This window comes from Lampris incognitus, chromosome 7 (assembly GCF_029633865.1).
Source record: "Lampris incognitus isolate fLamInc1 chromosome 7, fLamInc1.hap2, whole genome shotgun sequence".
In the NCBI taxonomy this organism is placed as follows: domain Eukaryota; kingdom Metazoa; phylum Chordata; class Actinopteri; order Lampriformes; family Lampridae; genus Lampris; species Lampris incognitus.
In genome coordinates, this window is record NC_079217.1 from 42,904,117 (window position 1) to 42,926,349 (window position 22,233).

General features: G+C 47.7%; 1 protein-coding gene across 1 annotated transcript; it reads left to right on the forward strand.

Moving 5' to 3' along the window:
- The first annotated feature begins 1,025 nt into the window (after positions 1 to 1,025).
- Positions 1,026 to 17,880, forward strand: LOC130115246 (uncharacterized protein K02A2.6-like). Its single transcript, XM_056282861.1, is given in 5 exon segments — positions 1,026 to 2,304; positions 2,307 to 3,303; positions 4,602 to 4,704; positions 7,382 to 7,409; positions 17,672 to 17,880. Coding segments are annotated over 5 exon segments (2,616 nt in total).
- The last annotated feature ends 4,353 nt before the right edge of the window (positions 17,881 to 22,233 follow it).

The following is a 22,233-nucleotide window of genomic DNA, read 5'->3' on the forward strand; positions in this document are numbered from 1 at the left end:
ACGTTCGGTGGTCGCTCCCGTCCTTCCTCCGGCCGTCACCTATGAAAACTTAGTATCGGCCTTGAAGCGCCACTACAGTCCTTCTCCATCACAAATTGTTCAGCGTTTTCAGTTTCACAATTGCAAACAAAAGCAAGGCCAAGGAATCTCCAGCTACATTGCTGAACTCCGTAAACTCTCAGTGCATTGCGCTTTTGGTGACCAACTGGAAGCCATGCTGCGTGACAGAATTGTCTGTGGGGTGCTAGATGAAGCGCTGCAGCGCCACCTGCTGGCTGAAAAGGAACTCAAATTCAAAGCAGCAGAGGAGAAAGCCCTTGCAGCGGAAACAGCCACGTTAAATGCGCGAATACTACAACCAAACCAGCTGGGACCACCACAGCCAGCAGAAGTTCATCAAACTGCACAAAGTCAAACCGTTTTGAAAGTGAAACAAACAGTAGCAGAAGGTGGTGCAAAGCCATGTTTTCGTTGTGAAGGCACACACAACCAACAACATTGCAAATTTACCTCTGCTGTCTGCCACTATTGCAAAAAAGGGGGCACATTTCTCGTGTTTGTTTTAAAAAGAGCAGGGATGTCGCATCAGCGGATTCTTCTGACACAGTTCCTCAAGCCGAACAACACACACACACTGTTAGGCAACAAGAAGAGGAATATGACATTTGCACCATGGGCAGGCAGCTGTATGCTCACGTAAAAAAGCCATATCAAGCCACTGTGATCCTGAATAACAAAACACATGTAATGGAGGTGGACTCTGGAGCCGCATGCTCCTTGATCAGTGAGGGCAGTTACAACACCTTGTGGCCTGACCAGCCGCCTTTACTGCACAAGGACAGTAGTGTGCTTAGACAATGGTCACAAGCAGAACTAAAAGTTAATGGGAAAATTTTTGTGGATGTGCAGTATCAAGGCAATCACAAGACCTTGCCACTGTTTATTGTTCGAGGTCAGGGGGCAAGCCTGCTGGGCAGGGACTGGTTTGAGGCACTGGGCATTTCTGTAATGGGGGTGCGCCGAGTATGCTTACAATCTGGGCTTCACGAACCCCTCCAATTGCTATTGATATTAATACGACAGCAACACCCAAGTTTTTTAAAGCACGTTCGGTGCCCTTTGCCCTTCCACCAAAGGTAGACGAGGAGCTTGACAAGCTAGTAGCTCAGGGTATTTTTGAACCCGTGAGACACTCAAGGTGGGCCACACCCATCGTACCAGTAGTTAAAAAGGATGGCAGCTTAAGAATTTGCGGTGACTATCGCTGCACTGTGAATACAGTTGTGAAACCTGATGTATACCCCATTCCTACGGTGGCTGAACTGTTTTTCAGACTGGCAGGGGGGCTGCTTTTCAGCAAATTGGACCTCAAACAAGCTTACCAGCAGCTGGTGCTGGATGACGAGGCTGCAGAGCTTCTCACTATAAACACCCATCGCGGGCTGTTTTGGGCCTGCCGCCTGCAGTTTGGAGTATCGACAGCTGTGTCCATATTTCAGCGTTTCATGGATACACTCCTCGCCGGTATACCAGGCGTGCAACCGTACCTGGACGATGTCTTAATAGCGGGAAAGACTGTTGACCAGCACAATGACCGTCTTCGTGCAGTGCTGGAACGATTCGCAGAAGCAGGATTGCGGCTACAGAAGGAGAAGAGTGTGTTTGCTGCTGACCAAGTTGAATTTTTAGGTTTTCGTGTGGACAAGGATGGCGCGCGGCCGACTATGGAGAAAGTTGAGGCTATTCAGAAGGCGCCTTCACCCCGGAGCAAAACGGAGCTTCAGTCATTCCTAGGCCTACTCAATTTTTACAGCTGTTTTTTGCCAAACAAGGCTACCATCTTAGAACCGCTGCACCGCCTCCTGGATCAGTCTGCACCCTGGCAGTGGACTGACACACATAAAAAAGCTTACACTGCTGCAAAACAACTGCTTCAGGCTGATGGCGTGCTCACGCACTATGATGAAATAAAGCCATTAGCCGTTGTTTGTGACGCTTCACCTTATGGCTTGGGGGCGCTGCTCTTCCATATGGAGTCTGATGGCCGGGAGGCTCCCATCGTCTTTGCCTCGAGGACACTATCCTCCACTGAAAGAAATTATGCTCAAATAGATAAGGAGGCCTTGGCGGTCATTTTTGCAGTCAAAAAATTTCTCCAGTACCTTGCTGGTCGCCACTTTGTGGTTTTTACTGACCACAAACCTCTTTTGGGCCTGCTACACCACTCAAAGCCCATGCCACCTGTCCTGTCCCCACGCATGCTACGCTGGAGTGTTCTTGGGGCCTACGATTACGAATTGTGCTACCGCCTCGCAAACAGCTAGCAAATGCTGATGCCCTCAGTCGCTTACCACTGCCTGCTGGTATGCGTGAGACCCCTCCACCCATGGAGGTGCTCTTACTGGAAATGGCGCCTGAAGCCCCACTGAATGCAAAACACATTGCCGCCCTTACTCGGAAGGATCCAGTTCTGTCTCGGGTGCTGCGCTGGGACCTGCATGGCTGGCCAGTGCATACACCCGACAGCTGTTTCAAGCCGTTTTTCACCCGGCGCCATGAACTGTCCGCACACATGGACTGCCTATTATGGGGGTGTCGTGTAGTTATTCCTAACCTGGCGAGGGAGGAGGTACTAGCCATGCTGCATGATGCACACCAAGGCATTGTGCATATGAAGGGCCTGGGGAGGAGTTATGCCTGGTGGCCAGGTATGGATTTAGCAATAGAACAGACAGTAAAATCCTGTGAAACCTGTCAGAGAATTCGTCATGCACCACCAACAGCACAGCTGCACCCTTGGGAGTGGACAACTAAGAAATGGTCCCGGCTACACATTGACTTTGCTGGTCCATTCCAGGGGAAGACATTTCTCATAATTGTGGACTCACACTCTAAGTGGTTAGAGGTTGTCATGGTGAGTTCAATGTCCTCCTCTGCAGCGATCAGCACACTGAGGCTCCTCTTTGCAACTCACGGTTTACCAGATGTCATTGTTTCTGACAACGGTGCAGCCTTCACATCGGAAGAATTAGAAGAGTTTGCCAGACGGAATGGCATCAGAGCAGTGACTACGGCCCCTTACCATCCTCGTTCAAATGGCCAAGCAGAACGTATGGTCCAGACAACCAAGGAGGCCCTATGTAGGATCACTATCGGTGACTGGGAGACACGCCTGGCTAGGTTTCTGCTGTCACAGCATGTGACTCCCAATTCAGCAACAGGAAAGAGCCCTGCCGAGCTTCTCATGAACTGGCGTCTTACCATGGCCTTTGATCGCCTTCATCCTGACTATGAAAATGAGATGCACCTCAAGCAGGAAGTGAGTGCAGAAAAGCTGCAAGGCCAAAACGGATGTTTTAGGCCACAGGACACTGTGTACATGAGGAGCTACACTGGGGGACCCAAATGGGTCCCTGGTGTGATAGCCGATTCTACTGGCCCAGTTTCATATAGAGTGCAGACTCCTGATGGGCAAATGCATCGACGCCACATGGATCAGCTGCGTGGTAGAGCGACTGCACGCACGGATGTGGTCGCTGGAGAATCCATTGTTCCTGGTGAGCAGTCACCTGAAGATGGGCCGCTCGAGTCTACCTCGTCGGAAACGCCACGACCAGAGACCAGCGGGTCTGTTGAAGATCCCCCTGGTCCTGTGTCCATTCCTGTGCCCACTACCCCTCTACAGCATTCGGCAAGAGACCGGCACCCTCCACGCCACTTGGCGGATTTTGTTGACTGGGGGAAAGGGGTGTAATGTATTGGGACTTATGTTAATGTGCATGCTCTCTGGTTAGTCTTTGATGGGGGGCTCTCGCGAGACGAGACCAGGAAGTAATGTTAAGTATGAGCCGAACTGGAAGAAACGCAGATGTAGCCTGATGGCTGAGTATCCTAAATTTGCTAAGTTCTAAGTAAAGAGTTCGTTACAACCAATGTCTCTCTCGTCTCTAAGTTGAATCTTACACTTTTGTGTCACTGCACTACAGTGCTGCAACCTCCAATGTTTCTTCCGCGCTCAGCTCAGAACTGTGGCCGTTGTTGCTTAGAGCGACGGCGTCTCGAAGTGGACAAAACTAAGATTCACACATTTAGTAGTTGCGGCAGGTATTATACGTAGGCTATATTATACGTAGGCTGTATTATACGTAGGCTATATTATACGTAGGCTGTATTATACGTAGGCTATTCTAACACACGGAATTCACTCTATTTAGTCCTTTAAACGACCATAACAACACGGCTTATACACATACAGAATAACCACGCAAATCACCAGGCATGAAAATACGGGACATTTAGGGCATTTTTGAGAATAAGTCGGGACACCTGAAAGTAGGCAGATACACGGGACTGTCCCGGGAAAAACGGGACGTATGGTCATCCTTGTGTGTGTGTGTGTGTGTGTGTGTGTGTGTGTGTGTGTGTGTGTGTGAGCAGAAGTAAAAAAACAAAAAACAATACTACTCAAAAAAGGCCACTTTATCTTGCTCATCAAAAAGAGCCGAGCTGCATATTACTACTGACTGCCTGTCTATCATTCTGGCACAAATATACGTACACACATATTTTCCTTGTTTTTTTTTTTTTCCTTTGGGCTTCAGAGAGGAACCTGGAGTGATGGAGAGGACAAGGGTTAATCTGAGGAAGCATCAGAAAGCAGCATTATCCACCCAGATTACCGCTCCTGCTGCTCCAGGGGCAAAGGTAAAAGGTGTGTTGTGGACTGTGTGTGTGTGTGCATGTGCGCGCGCGCGTGTATAGCAGTTTGTGCATCTAAAGACAAGGAAGCGAAAACACCCCGTTGTTCCAAGACAAATCAGGATCAGAAGTCAAAGATAAACAAGTTAGCAAAGACAGTTAAAAGTCATAAACTTTCTGACATTATTTGCTGCCACAGAAAGTCCGCTGGTGTCAAGTACGTCCTGCCTCCCCTGCAGCAAAAAAAGGGACGAGAGTGTTACCACGGAGCGGTTTCAACATTTATTTCAGTTTGAGAGGACTAAAAGACAAGATGGGATGTTTTCTTGTGTCATTTATTCCAACAAAGGAGGAAACACTTTACAGCAAGTAAATTACCTGATACACACTTGGCTACAGATGAATGAAAATGAGGGGAAAAGGGACCTACAGTGCAGTACGTTGTAGCAAAAAGAAGACATTGGATAAAGTGAAGATATCACATTATTATTTTTAATGCTACTTTTTTTAATCACCATCAATATACTGTGATCATATACCCGTGCATGTAATACTGAACCCCCCCTTTTTTTTTCTCCCCAATTGTATCCGGCCAATTACCCCACTCTTCCGAGCCCTCCCGGTTGCTGCTCCACCCCCTCTGCTGATCCGGGTAGGGCTGCAGACTACCACATGTCTCCTCCGATACCGAGACATGTGGGGTTGCCAGCCGCTTCTTTTTACCTGACAGTGAGGAGTTTCGCCACGGGGACGTAGCGCGTGGGAGGATCACGCTATTCCCCCCCCCCCCTAGTACAGGCGCCCTGACCGACCAGAGGAGGCAGTAGTGTAGCAACCAGGACACATACCCACATCCGGCTTCCCACCCGCAGACACGGCCAATTGTGTCTGTAGGGACGCCCGACCAAGCTGGAGGTAGCACGGGGATGCGAACCGCCGATCCCCGTGTTTGTAGGCAACGCCGCTACGCTTCCCGGGCGCCCCAATAATACTGAAATGTGTGATGGATGGTACAAATATTGCATTTATATTAATTTCATTTTAATAATGGATGTAGACAATCAAACAACCTTGATTGAAACAGAGAGCTCATTGATAAAGACATGAACGATGATGTGAACATTGAGACAGAACCTAATTATTATGATGGATGATAGAACGGACAATTATGACAAATAACAGAAGATAAAAAATGAGGTGAGGAGAGATGGGAGAAAAACAGCTTTGTGAAGGCATGTGTTGAAAGGACGAATGGATGAATGAATGAATAAGTGGTTGTTAAGGTGAAGGTCAAATAGGGACATGGGATGACACCTCATTGGAGCAATGACAAATGGATGACTGAATGAATGAATGAACAGCAGGATACACAGACGAAAAGATGAAGTGTGACCCTGCAAAACTGTCAATCACTCCTGAATTTTGGTGGGTTGTAGGAGTGGCTGAACGAAGGCTCCCAGTAGGGTTTAATTTAAGGATGATGGCGTCAAACCATGAGCTCAAATCACATCAGTATATTTACATTATAACTCATTACTAGGAGTGCTTGATAGTCCTATGCTGTGGTTAGGTGTGTACTGGGTGGCACGGTGGCCCAGTGGTTAGCACCGTTTCCTCATTGCAAGAAGGTCCTGGGTTTGAACCCCCGTTTTCTGTGTGGAGTTTGCATGTTCTCCCCGTCTCTGTGAGGGTTTTGAAAGTGTACTGGTTGAGTATGATGGGCAGTCGGCTCAAAAGTTTATTTTGTTTGTGACTTCTTTTGTGAGGGTCTGGGGTGCACTTATAACTACCTTACAGTACTTGTTTTAAAATTATACTGCCGGGCTCTGGCTGGTAATGCAGTCCTAGACCGTCCTCCTGGCAGCAGTCCAAAAGAGCAAAAGAAGATAGAGACAACGAGTACTCACAGTAATCCATCCCAGTCACAATCCCGTTTCATCAAGTTCTATAATACTGCCAAATAGCCATCATCTACAGAGCCATCCATCATCCACCCAAGCTGAGGGCACTTGGGGGAGAGAAAAAATGTTATATTTTTTGCATTCTCACAAAATCTGTGTTCTCTCAAAATAATTCTGTTCTTTAGCAAAATGTTTTGTGTTCTCCCAAAAAAAAGTTTTGTATTCACTCACAGCCCCCGCCCCCCAAGGACACTGTTTTTTACCGCTCACATTACTCTGCCAACTACAATACTATGTCACATTACATTGATAAAAGTAGACTCTGTAATGTGGGAAATTAGTGACCCAAATTGCAATTTTGCCCCATCGTTTTGGTTTGTTTTGGTTTGCTGTGTGGGTTGGATTTGAGATGGGGAGAAGAGAGGGCCAATGATGATCTGTATAAGAACACTGCACAGACAAAATAGACTGGAGTGCACCCAGACCAAAGATATTCTATACACCCCCGTTACATATTGATCCATTCTTGTAATTGCCAAAACAACAGCTAGTTGACATTCTCACAGTGAACAAATTAAACTTAACGAGGACTCCAATTGAATCCCTCTGTCCACAACTGACTTTGAGAGGGAGTTGTACTGCCTGGTTCACTACAAACAGAATTCTCTTAAGCTTAAAATTCTTTAAATCGAGTTAAACAATTATTTCCCTCATTTTTTGTATCTCGGTGTGAAACAGAAGCTTATTGCGCCACATTGTGTCTTTTCATTTACTTTTTACAGGTTCAAGTTTTGCCAAAGTTCAGTGCAGGTGAGCCCATGACAACTTTTGCCATTGAATTAATATGGGGCATTCTTTCAAAAGATGGACAGCTCTAAAATTGCAAAAATGACTCAACAGTGAGCTCCACCTTGCCGTAAGGCCTACCTTGAAGCAAGTGATCTTATGTAATTTCCAGCAAGTGTGCTATTTTGAGCATCTTTAGGAAGTTGAGTAGGGGATAAGAAGGATGTAGCACCAGCCCATGGCTGCATCTCTCAAAGAAACAAAAAAAAAAGAAAAGAAAAAAGACAGACAAAAAAGAAAAAGCAACTGTAACATACAGCAAAACTTCTAAAATGGCAGTGAGGTTGCCAGTTCCTGAAATTACAGACTCTACTGCTGGAGATAAAGCAGTTTAAAAAAGCAGTGTAAGCTAATTTATGGTGAATTTTCCAAATTACTATCACTAAATGGTAAATGGACTGCATTTATATAGGGCTTTTCCAGTCTACTGACCACTCAAAGCGCTTTACAATGTAGGCCTCACATTCACCCATTCACAGACAAATTCATACACTGATGGCGGAGGCTTCCATTCAAGGTGCCAACCTGCTCATCAGTAGCAGTTAAGAGTTCAGTGTCTTCCTCAAGGACACGTCGACACTACAGCTAGTAACAAGATTTATTTTTTACTGATAAGTAATTACTTACTGATAAGTAACTACTTACTAAGTTCAACGAAGTAGGTGTAGTGGCCTCCAGTAGCCTCTAGTCCTAACCAAGGAGAGTTATAGGGACACTAACATCTAGCTAGGTTCGGGAAGTGATAGGCCTTGAATTATCTCACAAGAGGAGTTAGTATTGAGTTGAACAGTTGACAATTTTATTCCTTTACAGAAACAAAGCTGAATTTTGCATATAAAATTCAAACAAAAAAAAGGAAAATAAAGCTCCTTAAAGTAACAAATAAAAATAGGAAAAAAAGTATCCTTCAATTGGAAACAACAAATGTTCCTTTAAACTAAGGAGTTTGAAATCCAAAAGCTCAGTTTCTTGTCCTTGTGTGTGCGCGTGTGCGTTGGGTTTGAGACCCAAGGTGTTCAGTTTCTTGTCCTTGTGTGTGTATTGGGTATACTACTGTGACTATTTCTACCCAAGTAGAGCTAATAATGTGTATGGTTCTTATCTGGTGTCTTCATGAAAGAATGGAGCTAGTCACACATCTTCTGTGGACAGATCCTACAGTAGGCCACACCGCTTCAATGATGATCCACAGTCTCACTGGGTTGGGCTCGCCATCACTGAATCCTCCAGATTCTATCTCGTAATTCAAAAAGCCAACCTACACAGATAGTGCAGGGTAATAAGTAATCCTATTCACTTTTTGTTTCTAATATGAGACCTCATCAACTTCTTTGATTCATTTAAAATGTAATGTATAACTAAAAAATAAGGATATACTTATTAGGGATGTCCCAATCCGATCCACAGCATCGGGTCAATACTGGCACAGAATGCTGGATCGGATATCGAAGGGGAGAAAAAAAAACATGATCCGATACCTATCCGACACAATCCATGGGGAAATCTAGTTTACACCATCGCCTAAATGCGTATATATTATTTAAATGCTTATATATTATTTCTTCTTCAGAGGGAGCTTTTGTAAGATCTAGGCAGTAATGGCTAGAGCAGGGTGAGCAGATGTCTGCATATTTCTTTAATTTAGAAAAATCACAAGCAAAGTATAATTCTGTCCTGCAGTAGTCGGGCTGCCACAGGAATAACTATAATCATGTGTATGTATGGGGTACTTGGGATTTAGTAGCCCCCCATCTATTTTTTATTTTATATACTTACCTTCTATTTTATATACTTACCTTCATTGACCACTCACTACTAGTAAAGAGGAGAATTGTCTGCTGTGTTGTTGTGATAGCCGGTTCTCGCCACAGGAGGGCACTGCAGGTTAATTGCTTCTAGCCTGTGTGACGTAGTGCTGGCTCTCTCGGCGCACTCTGGGGCATTCGGGTAGAATCGTCAGAGGAGTGTTGCCTTTCGTATAGTGAGCCATGCTCTGAAAACGTGTCCTCTGTAATGTCTATTTGACAGGTAAGCAGACTAGTTAGACATATAGATTAGGATGGTGATTAAATATGATGGGTAGGTGGGATATGGATGCCTATTAGAAATACCCACGAAGGGACTTTCATATTTATTTTGATAACGTCATATCACTGGCTAACGTTAGCTAGATTGCTAGCGAGTTGCTAACGTTAGCATAGCCATAGCCCCCGCGGTCTGAACCCATTGTTCTGTAGCTTGACTTTGACATTGTCTGTATGTGTGATTAGTCTGTCCCTTTACTATGTTTAGTGTCTCCACACTGTGTGAATATGAAGGTAGGCCTATGTGTGTTGCTATTTTGATCCCCCCATGTTCCGTAACGTTACTGTTTAGCTTTGCTAGCGGTAGGCTAGACTAATGTGAATTTATGGATGAATATTATTTGGTGCTCTTATTGTGTATAAATTGTAGATGAGTGTTGCCTTTCGTATAGTGAGCCATGCTCTGAAAACGTGTCCTCTGTAATGTCAATTTGACAGATGGAGTAAAACAACAAAAATACCAGCCCTTGTAAGTGTCATTCTTTTCAAGTGTGCTAGATATGCCCATAATCATGTGTATGCTCATATGAACCATAATAATGTAACGTGCATGGATAAGAAGACATGCTGGCCGCTGGCTCGCGGGTCTGACCCTTTAGTCTAGCGGTTAGCGATGCCTCCTGCGGTGCGGGCGATACGGGTTCGCGTCCCGGCTGCGGCAGTTCCTGTGGTTGCGTTGTCCCCCGAATTCGCTACATTGGTGTTAGAAGTGGGATGGAGCGACCGTAAGGCCATCGGAAGCATAGGCGCCCTGAGGCGTGAAGGAGCTTATATGCTTAAGCGCGGGGACGCGCTTCCCGAAGGAGGGGGGTAGTGTAACGTGCATGGATAAGAAGACACGCTGGCCGCTGGCTCGCGGGTCTGTCCCTTTAGTCGAGCGGTTAGCGATGCCTCCTGCGGTGCGGGCGATACGGGTTCGCTTCCCGGCCGCGGCAGTTACTGTGGTTACGTTGTCCCCCGAATTCGCTACAATAATGTGAATGCTCATATGAACCATAATCATGTGTATGCTCATATGAACGAACGAACGAACGAACTCTTTCCCTCCAAAAAATAAATGTGTTATAAACCGCCCAATGCCTGCTGGAATAGGCTCCAGCATCCCCGCGAGAGCAGCGGTTAAAATAATGGATGTGTAGAGCCGAAGTAACGGAGAAGACCGTAGGTTCACACTTTAGCCGTGTAGGCAACTTTCTTTAATCCACGGTAAATCAGCGAGACAAACAAAACCCACAGCTCGACTGAGCGGAGGTGGCAAGAATAACCAGAAAACTGGCTGGACAACCATAACTTAACCCTGCGTTAACCTGCCAGGGCAACCATGACTTAACCCTTAGTTTCTGGGTTGAATTCTGTCCCCAATACGTGTCCACCACATGAGCCCCCCCAGAATTCGCCCTAGTAATCGAAGTCAGGCAGGCGCGGGTGGACGACAGGCCGTCCGCGGCGGCTCCGGATAACAGGGGCCGGAGTGTCTGTGGGAGGCATTGACGCGGGCCTGTGGAGGTCGGCCTGAGGAGCAGAAGAGGCAGCTCGGGCCTCCACGGGGGGAGGAGGCGGAGCCGGGGGACGACCGCGACGAGGAGGTTGGGCTAACTCCAACGGCTGCGTCAAGTCCAGGTGTGCGGGTTTAACTCGGTCCACTGAAACATGCTCGGCCGTGCCCCCAAAATCCACCACCAGGTGCTTAGATCCCCGTTCCAGGACGCGGAAGGGGCCGTCATAAGGGGGTTGCAGAGGGGGGCGGTGTGCGTCGTGACGGATGAACACGTAGTCCGCTGACTGCAGACCTGGGGGCACCTGGGACACCGGAGCGCCGTGTTGGGCGGTAGGGACGGGTGTGAAAGCTCTGACCCCGTCCAGCAAGGAGGCTCGTTGGTCCACAGCTGACCAGGGACGCGTTGCATTGGGCATGAAATCGCCTGGGACTCGCAGCGGCGTGCCGTACACCAGCTCCGCAGAGGAGGCTTGTAGGTCTTCCTTCGGGGCGGTCCGCAGGCCCAGCATGACCCATGGGAGCTTGTCAACCCAGTTGCAGTCCTTGAGAGTAGCCCGAAGCGCAGCCTTCATGGACCGGTGGAAGTGCTCACATAGGCCGTTCGCCTGAGGGTGGTAGGCGGTAGTGCGATGAAGCTTGACGCCCAGAGCCTCACCCACAGCATTCCATAGCTCTGAGGTAAACTGTGGCCCACGGTCAGATGAAAGGTCGGAAGGTGTACCGAAACGTGAGACCCACGACCCAATAAAAGCCCGGGCCACATCAGCAGACGTCGTGGATGCCAGGGGAACAGCTTCAGGCCAGCGCGTAGTCCTGTCCACCACAGTGAAGAGGTAGGTGAACCCATGGGAGGGGGGTGGGGGACCAACCAGGTCGACGTGGACATGGTCAAATCGTCTCTCCGGCACTGCGAAGCGTTCCAGGGGCGCCTTAATGTGGCGGTGTATCTTAGCCCGCTGACAGGCAACACACGAGTCGGCCCACGCTTTCACGTCTCTCTTAAGTCCCTCCCACACAAACTTAGCAGAGGTCAGGCGCACGGATGGCTTACCGCCTGGATGAGAGAGGCCGTGCACAGCTTCAAATACGGGGCGTCTCCAGCTGTGCGGGACGATGGGCCTGGGCTGTCCTGTGGAGACGTCACACAGGAGGGTGACACCTGTGTCGCTGAAAGGAACGTCCTGCAGGCGGAGCCCCGTGTCGGAGGCCCGGAGACGGAGGATGCTCGGGTCCGTGGCCTGGTCAGCAGCCATCTGTGCATAGTCAAGGCCTAGGTGGACCGCTCCAATCACTGCCCTAGACAGGCAGTCAGCTACCTGGTTAGACTTACCAGCGACGTGCTGGATGTCGGTAGTGAATTCCGAAATGTAGGAGAGTTGTCGCTGCTGGCGAGCGGACCATGGCTCGGCCGTCTTGGACATGGCAAACGTGAGGGGTTTGTGGTCCACGTACGCAGTAAACTCGCGGCCCTCTAGCAGGAAACGGAAATGCCGGACGGCGAGCCAGAGACCGAGGAGTTCCCTGTCAAAAGTACTATACTTGCGCTCTCGGGGTGTAAGCTGGCGACTGAAAAAGGCCAAAGGCTGCCAAGCCCCCCCACCCACTATTCGTGAACCGCACCAACAGCATAGTCCGATGCATCCGTGGTTATGGAAATAGGCGCTGTAGGTGAAGGATGCGCTAGCAGGGTAGCCTGGGAGAGCGCAGCTTTAGTCTCGGTGAACGCACGGTCCCGCTTTGCTGTCCAGTCGACCGCCTGGTTGGGGGACATGCCTTTCAGCGCCTCGTACAGTGGCCGGATGATAAAGGCGGCTCGAGGAATGAAGCGGTGGTAGAATGTCACCATCCCGATGAACTCCCTGAGCGCACGAGCTGTTTGGGGGCGCGGAAAGGCCGCCACCGCTTCCACCTTTGAGGGCAGGGGGACTGCCCCGTCCCCAGTGATGCGGTGCCCGAGGAAATCAATGGCTGTCAGCCCGAACCGGGACTTCGCCGGGTTGACGATCAGCCCATGCTGGCTGAGGCGTGTGAAGAGGGCATGAAGATGGGACAGGTGTTCTTCCTCGGAGGCGCTGGCGATGAGTATGTCGTCCAAATAGACGAAGATGAAAGGAAGGCCACGGAGCACTGAATCCATCAGCCGCTGAAAGGACTGGGCCGCGTTTTTGAGTCCAAATGGCATTCGTAGGAATTCAAATAGGCCGAATGGGGTTGTCACCGCTGTCTTGGGGATGTCTGAGGGGTGCACAGGAACTTGATGATAACCACGGACCAGGTCGACTTTTGAGAAGACGCATTTGCCAGACAGGTTTGCAGAAAAGTCCTGGATATGCGGGACAGGATAGCGGTCAGGCGTGGTAGCGTCATTTAGTCGGCGGTAGTCCCCGCATGGGCGCCAACCTCCATCAGGCTTAGCGACGATGTGGAGTGGGGACGCCCACGGGCTGTCAGAGCGGCGGATGATCCCCATGCGTTCCAGGTGCTCGAACTCAGACTTGGCAATGGCGAGTTTGGCGGGGTCGAGACGCCTGGCTCTGGCGTAGACCGGGGGCCCCTTCGTAGCAATGTGATGCTCCACCCCATGCTTAGCGGTGGGTGCAGAGAAGGTAGGCTGGGTGAGGTCAGGGAACTCAGCGAGGAGGCGGGTGAACTTGTCTGCCTCTGAGAGAGAGTTGGCTAGACCTGCATAGGCCGCTTCCCTCCGCGTACATGCGAAGGAGGAGAAGGTTAAGGCATCGACCAGACGGCTGTTCTGAATGTCCACTAGCAAACCGTAAGCGCACAAAAAATCAGCTCCGAGGAGGGGAAGCGTTACATTGGCCATGACGAACTCCCACGTGAAACGTTGTCCACCAAAACACAGTTCTACAGACCGCACGCCGTAGGTGTGGATAGGGCTGCCGTCAGCCGTCGCCAACTGGGGGCCCCGCTCCCCGCCCATGATGTCGACGTCAGTAGCAGGGAGCACGCTTCTCTGTGCGCCCGTGTCACAAAGAAATCGCCGACCGGAGATGGTGTCGAGGATGAAGAGTAGCCTGCTCGTATCGCCAACACTCATGGCCACTACTGAGTGTTGGCCCTCTCGTTTCCCGTCGGCCTGTAGTTGCAGGGGGAACGGCACCGTTTAGCTTTCGCACCAAATCGAGCGTGGTACATACAGAGTCCAGAGGGCTTGTAGCGGTCTGATGCTGTGGCGCCACCGTCGGGCCACGCCCGCGATGTCGGCGGGGGGCCAGTGAAGGTAGGAGCCAGTACCCCGGCATGGGAGGAACGTTGTTTAGCGACGAAGAATCGGTCAGCCTCCTTTGCCAGCTCACGGGGATCAGTGATGGTGGAGTTAGCGAGCGCAGTCTGGACGTGGGGCGGCATGTTGCGCAGAAACAGCTCCATAAACAGGAAACATGGCTTTTCTTGACCCAGTAGGTTTAACATCCTGCTCATTAGCTCCGATGGTTTGCCATCTCCCAAGCCCTGAATTGCGAAGAGGCGACGTGCTCTCTCCGTTGTTGACAGTTCAAAAGTTTCAAGGAGGAGATGTTTAAGTGCGGCGTATTTACCATCGGCCGGTGGGTTGGTTATGAAACCGCTTATCCTGGAAGCCGTAGCGCACCCCAGCGCTGCCACTACGTAGTAGTACCTGGTCTCGTCTGCTGTTATGTCTCTGAGCGCGAACTGCGCCTCAGCCTGCGCGAACCATGTAGCCGCGGAAGACTCCCAAAACTCCGGCAGTTTAATTGCAACGGCGTTCGTAGCCATAATGTGTGTGGTTTCAGAAAACTTATCCGAAAACCGACGTCGGGGTCACCAGTGTAGAGCCGAAGTAACGGAGAAGACCGTAGGTTCACACTTTAGCCGTGTAGGCAACTTTCTTTAATCCACGGTAAATCAGCGAGACAAACAAAACCCACAGCTCGACTGAGCGGAGGTGGCAAGAATAACCAGAAAACTGGCTGGACAACCATAACTTAACCCTGCGTTAACCTGCCAGGGCAACCATGACTTAACCCTTAGTTCCTGGGTTGAATTCTGTCCCCAATACGTGTCCACCACAGATGGATGGATAAGTAACTTATGAAGTTGTCACTCCACCACTCCACATGCCAAATTAACATTAAAGTATATGCAATAAATGTAAAAGCAGTTAAAAATACAAAGAAATGGTTTGTTTCATATTTTAGTATTTACCGTTTAATATCGCTCTCGCAGCTGTCGGCGGCAAGATCAATCAGTGTCGTAACTCTCAACGGCTCTGGTTAAAATCAATAAAGGGAAAAATATATATTTGTTCTTCGTCTTCTTCTGGTTCTTCTTCTGGTTGTTGTTGTTCTTCTTCTTCTTCTTCTTCTTCTTCTTCTTCAAAAAGGGGGGAAATTAAAAAAATCTTCTCATTCTTATTCTTCTGCTTCTTCTTCTTCTTTTCTCCTCTTGGTTTACTGGTAAATCGCAAACAACTTTAAGTGCATTCCGCCACCTACTGTACAAGAGAGGAGTTTCGCGTAACATCTGCGCCGCGCAACGTGTCAAAGTGAACAACTTTGCCCAGTGATTTAGAAGTTAATTTGGTTTATAAACTTGTATATGTACCTTTGTAAACCCCCCTATTTTGCTTTGTTTTGTTTGTGTATTCTGTCAACATTTGTTTTGATGGTGGAAATATTGTGATGTGTTATATGGCTTATGTTTCCTCTGCGAGTTATTGTATGTTTTTCTGAATGTGTCAATTAAAAAAAAAAGTGTCAAGTGAACAACAGCAGTAGAATTAGTCGCAAGTGTATGGACGTTAACTACCTGTGTCATGTAAGTGGTGTGGAAGTATTTCAGAGTAAAAAAGTCCAACAGCCGAATGCGAAATTTAAATATAAAGCAGCTATGTCAGTAAAGTCAGTTTAAACTGTGTTTGTTAATGTTGCGTCATTTATTTGGAACGTTATACATATTTAAGTTGTGTTTTACAGTTTTTGCACATAGCTGCACTATAAGGGATAGTTTTGTATGTTTTTTTTGTTTTGTTTTTTTACAATGCTGAATGCTGATTGTTTTGACTTTAAACCTGTTGGTCGCTTTACATACTGCATTTTTATTTATTTATTTATTTTTGTAGCGTTTGAAGGGTGGCAGTCAAGTCAATTTTATAGCCCAATATCACAAATTACAAATTTGCCTCAGAGGGCTTTACAGCAACACATCATCCTGTCCTTAGACCCTCACATCGGATAAGGAACAACTCCCTTAAAAAAAAAAAAAAAAAAACCTTTAACAGGGCGAAAAAATAGGACGAAACCTCAGAAAGAGCAACAGAGGAGGATTCTTTCATAACCAACTGTTGTTGTGGACTATACACTGGGGAAGTATTTGTTTGTTCTCCATTTGAGTGAGATGTTTTTAGGTTGGTAATTGGCTATCATAAGCAAAGTGCTTACGTGTATATTATTATTATTAATAAATGTGGACGATACTGTCACTCTAATGCGGGCTTCATGGCCCACAGGCACGCTTACCGAGCTTAAACTGCATCACAGTCATCATCGTTTTGATGGACTGCCGAAGAAGTATTATTATTATTATTACTACATGTGATGACCTGGCGGCCTGTCCAGGGTGTCTCCCCATCTGCCACCCAATGACTGATGGAATATGCTCCAGCATCCCTGCGACCCTGACAGCAGGATAAGCGGTTTGGATAATGGCTGGATGGATGGACATTATTACATGCAGGTGGCTGGCATGACAGCGGAAGATGCAGAGGACAGGAAGAGATGGAAAGAGATGATCCGCTGTGGCGACCCCTAACGGGAGCAGCTGAAAGTAGTAGTAGTAGTAGTAGTAGTAGTAGTACAAGAGTAAAACAAAACATCGGATCGATATCGGTATCGGCAGATAGCCAAAGCTGTGGTATCGGTATTGGAAGTGAAAAAGTGGTGCCGGGACATCTCTACATATTGAAATGAATTAGCATACACTACAGAAACAGTTGGTATTTTAGCATCTTTGTCTTATTACGTTTTACTAGTAAAACCACTTTGAACAACATTTTAATATATTCCACCTTATACATCATTTAATGTTCCACCTTAATATGAACATTGTAGCCTTCACCACTATAAATATCACACTTGCAGAACTTACAACCAAATGAAGTCTTTATTCTTGGCTGTTGTTGGCCACAGCCACGCTGTACAGATCGCCGTTAACTCAACAACCCACTCATGCAAAACAATTAAACACACTAAGTAACCAGTGAGCCAGCACCCCCCCCCCCCGCTCCACCAACCACAGGCACACACACTGACCGACATAACGTGAATTCCGTGATTGGCAGAGAGCCAGGGGATGACAGACTGACTCTGCCAATCAGCACTCCCAACAGTACAGGGTCGCTACACTACCCCTCCCCCCCCCCCACTACAAAGTTCCACACCCTCGAGAGACAAACAGAGTCTGCTCTCAAGAGTCCTAAACTAAGTAGATAGTTTTTTTTGTTTTTGTTTTTTTAAGTAGGAAGAGCCGGGTAGACTATTGTCTCTTCTGGTGAGCCCAGGGTACATTCTTGCCCTCTCCAGGAACCTAGGATCTCACTACCATTTCTAAAAGTCTCTGAAGTGACTTGGAGGCCTCCCTCTGCCTTCGTGGACATGCCGCCTCAGGGGCTGGAGACAAGGGAGCAGGAACCAGGGACTCAGCCACCGAAGGAAGGGCAGAGAAAGAGAAGGTGGGTGACTCAGTCACTAGTGGGCGGTTGCCGCCCTGTAAGTCTGGGGACCAGAACAGGGTTGCTGGGGGGAAAGATGAGAAGGCTGGAGACGCAGTCTCTGGAGGTTCCTGTGTTGCCACAGGGAAGATGGCAGGGGAGTGATATATTTTATGATATATCTTGGTCTGTACATTTTATATTTTCTATATTTTATATTTCATATTTTATATTTGATCTGCTTTGGTTCTCCTTGCCCACTATACCCTGTTGTAAATTCTGCCTTGGTGTTTGTATGTTTTGTCTTTGTGTGAGCGTTTTTATACTGGCTGCAAACGAATCCCTGCAAGGGACAATAACGATACTTTGACTTTGACTTGACTTTTGAGTGAGTATACCATGAGGGGAAGGCGGTACTGGATGCATGTGGGGAAGAGCCCCCTCTGTAAGGGGCCAGTCTGTCTCTATGGAGCGCCACTTTCCTCCCCTTGGACAGCAGCTGCACCCTGTAAACGACCTCTCCCAACCTCTCCAGTACTATGCAAAGGCCCGCCCTCTGGCTGCCGAATGTAGGGCACCGGCCTTTCTTCCACTGAGGGTTGCAGACCCTCACCTGTGACTAGCTCACCTGTGACTGCACAGTCGCACAGTGGTGGGCTCAAACTGAGCCCAGCCAGGCACTAAATCTGGCCTCACCAAGGTCACAGTTGACCCTGTGTCCACTAGAGCAGAGCAGGACACCTCCTCCATGGTGACAGGGCCATAACAAGAGTCCCCAACACAGGCACACCCCAATGAGATGACAGGCTCCAGACGTGTGTTATCATCTGCTTCTGGGGGGAGTGGGGCCTGGTTCCCGAGACTGTGCTGTTGGAACCCTCTTGTCGATGGAGCGGCTTGAGAAAACAGGGTTGGAGTTGGGGTTGAGGCTGCGGTCCACATATCTGCCTCTACGCAGGCCCTGAGCCATTTCCCTGAGCCCTTAGTGACTTGGGGCACTCCCTGACCAAATGTCCGGGCTGACCACACCTCCAGCAGACCCTGGGGCCCGGGCATGACCTGCATGCTGTCTGTAGTGATACAGTCCTTATCAGTTGTCACTTCAGCCATCCATGCCGGGCTCTCTCCCTCCAAAGAGCACTCTACAGCAGCCCTTAAAGCAAGTAGGCTCTCCTTGTGCCTGTTCCGAGCAGCCACACCTCTCTCTCTCCACAGCCATTTCCAAGGCCGCCTGCAAAGACTGTGGATGCTGCAGCTGTACTTGGACATGTAAGTCAGTGGGGAAGAGGGCTCCGATGAACTGATCCAGTGCCAGCTTGCTCCGTACCTCCGGGGGCATATGTGCATATGCACCATGTCAAGCTCTCTATGTTGTTGGCTAACATCCGCAGTGGCTCTCCAGATTTTCGGCATCGATTACACTGTTTATTACACAGGAGCTCAGGCTGTAAACACTGTCCAAACCGCCTCTGCATGGCCACCACTAAAGCCCCATAACTGTGTCTGCTCTCTGGGCTAAGCAGTAGCAGAGAGGACAGAGCATTGTCTGTGAGGCACAAACCCAGTTATCGTGCTTTAGTCTCTATTGTCCACCCCTCTGCCTGAGCTAAATGTTCAAATTGGGCATGGAATGCCTCCCAGTCTACCCTACCGCTGTACTTCGGCGTTTTTACTGATGTGACAGCTACCAGGTGATAGGCGCCGCCATGTTTGTTTACATCCCGAGTCTCGACCTGTATCGACTCTTCCCCTCATGCTCCGTCCTCCTCTCTATCTAGCCTCTCCTCTTTCTTCACTCTCGTCTCGCCACAGCAATCCATTGCATGCAGCTAGCTGACCAGCCAACTCACTGACTCTAATGCTAGGCAAGCTCCTGACAGGAGTATTGTCCCTCGGCAAACGATGTTCAGTTCTAACACCAGTTGTAGTGTTCACCGCTATAAAGATCACACTCACAAAACTTACAACAGAATGACATCTTTAGTCTTGGCTGTTGTTGGCCACAGACACGCAGTACATATCGCCATTAACTCACATTCACAACAGAAACCATCTCCTTCACATTTACAACTCGTTCACAGCTGGGACTCTGATAAAAGAATAGCTTATTAACGATGATGCATGGACATAAACAAAAGTTTCCCACTATTATGTGGCGTTTCATACTAGGTGTTTCTAGTCGGTTTCCTACAAGAAGGGACTTCCAGCGAAAGGAAGACACCTCACCTAGTCGTTATTACCATCGGTCACGTGACTTTCTCGTTGCCGCCATGTTGGATCACAACCTAGCTGTGGATACGTGTGGCAAGCGTTTGGTTATTCTATGCAAGGTGTGTTCTTGCCGCTTGTTTTTGCTCGAAAGTGCGTTTATAAGTTAAGAAAATTTAATTATTCCTTCGTAAAATCATTGCCTGCTGCTATTTGTTATCTAAGGAACCGTTTTTTTTAACTTGATAAGTACCTGGCTCTGACAGAAGTAGGAAAAATTCTTGGAGTTAGTGCCTACTATTTTAGGCCATAAGCGTACCCGATCAAAAGGAGTTCATCAATCATGGTTAACTTTTGTGCAATCGTTGGATGTTCAAACAGAATTGGAAGGGGCAAAAACAAATATTTTTTTAGATTACAAAAAGTTACCACATATCAAGATGAAGGTGTGATCTAATTTCAGAAGTGAGACGAGCTGTCTGGGTGGCTCGGATTAGCAGATCAGCTTTGACCACAGAGAAGCAAACCAACACCAGAATTTGTTGAAATCACTTTGTCTCCGGGAAACCAACTGCTCTTTTCGACAAGGCCAACGTAGACTGGGCACCTACTTTAAACTTGGGACACAACAAATTCAGGCCTCCTGCGGATTTATCACTGAAAAGAATAATTAGAAGTCAAACATGGAAGCAACAGGCAAGCCAAGATGAAGGCAATCAGACCCCTGTCAAGTTAACGAACAATAAGGACGGATACATCAAAACCGCATTGGTAACAAAGGATGTATCTTGTCAAACTGATATGACCTATGAAGAGATTTATGACTTGGAAAAAAAAGTATGAAAATGCAGTAGCAAAGCTTGATAAGTTGTCATTTACTGAAGAAGAATCATTGAAGGAAGATGACAAAAAAGTTGCAGTATACACAGGGCTTCCAAATTTTCTGACCCCGTCTTCAGTATTTAGCCTTGTTGATAATAATAACTAATAATTAAAGCAAATGAATGCATAGTACAGAAGAATTAAATATTTTCTCAAGTTATCTTACCCTGCAATTAACAAGGATGTTCCCATTAGAGGCTTTAAGCGATGATATTTCTTTAACCCATCCACACAAAAACGGATTGTAGGCCTCTAGACTCTTGAAATTCTTAAGTTCTTCATGGGTGTAGGCACTCTTTGTAAACAAATAGCAGGTAGTTCACAATATCTGGATATGTTGTTGTAGGATATTCAGCCAGACTTGTGGTCCAGTTCTTTTTAGGAACAACATGGAACCATACCATCCACTAAGCATATCTTCTGTCGATATCGGTTTTTTGCTTTTGGCTTGAGCGAATCAAAATAGTTCTTTAGACATGCCATTATAGGCCTAAATGATCGAATTCAAAATAGCAAGCAAAGAGCAATTTTAGTAAGTCAGAGCCAGCAAGGTACTTATCAAGTTTACAAAAAAAACTATTCCCTAGATAACAAATGGCAGCAGACAATTTTATGAAATAAGAATGAACTTTTCTTAACTTTTAAACGCAGCTGCGAGCAAAAACAAGCGGCGAGAACACACGTTGCATAGAATAAACCAACGCTTGCTGCACCTGCACGTATCCACAGCTAGGTTGTAATCCAACATGGCGGCAATGATAGTCACGTGACCGATGGGACCCATAAATTGCTCTCTACCACTTAGATCCACAGCGTATGTGCACTCCCTTCTGGCAACAATATGCAATTACGCCACTAAATGACACTGGGTTTTAGTAGGGTAGAGGCTAGTTCCCATCGATGCAGAGAACGGTCAACTGAGCATGCGCAAGTACTCGTTGCCTCCGTTGTTTGGGTAGGTTAAGGTTAGGGTTAGGGCGGGGTTAGGGTTAAAGTTAGCTAATCAGACGCAGAGTAGGGGTGGGTCTTCTTAGAATCCTAGCACCTTGATGCTACGCGGGGCGTGTGGAGGCATGGTAGTCATTTCGCGCATGCTCAGTTGACAGTTCTCTACTCCATTTCCGTTCTCTGCATCGATGGGAACTAGCCTCTACCGTTTTGGTAGCCCTATGACACGCTACAGACCACCCTCCATGTTTCTAGAACAGGAAGATATAATAGGCCCTTTCCACAATGACGTCAATTAATTTCCGCCTTTCCGCGAAGCAGGTTATCTTCACTTCCGTTTGCGCCGTAGACGACTCATGGATGTAGAGACGATGTCTGGAATTCAGGAATGCTCAACCTGAAGTAATTTCGAAAGGTAACGTTAAGACTAGCTAATCACAGTGTTGTGTAGTCGGTTCTTCATTGTTCATGCATTGCAAT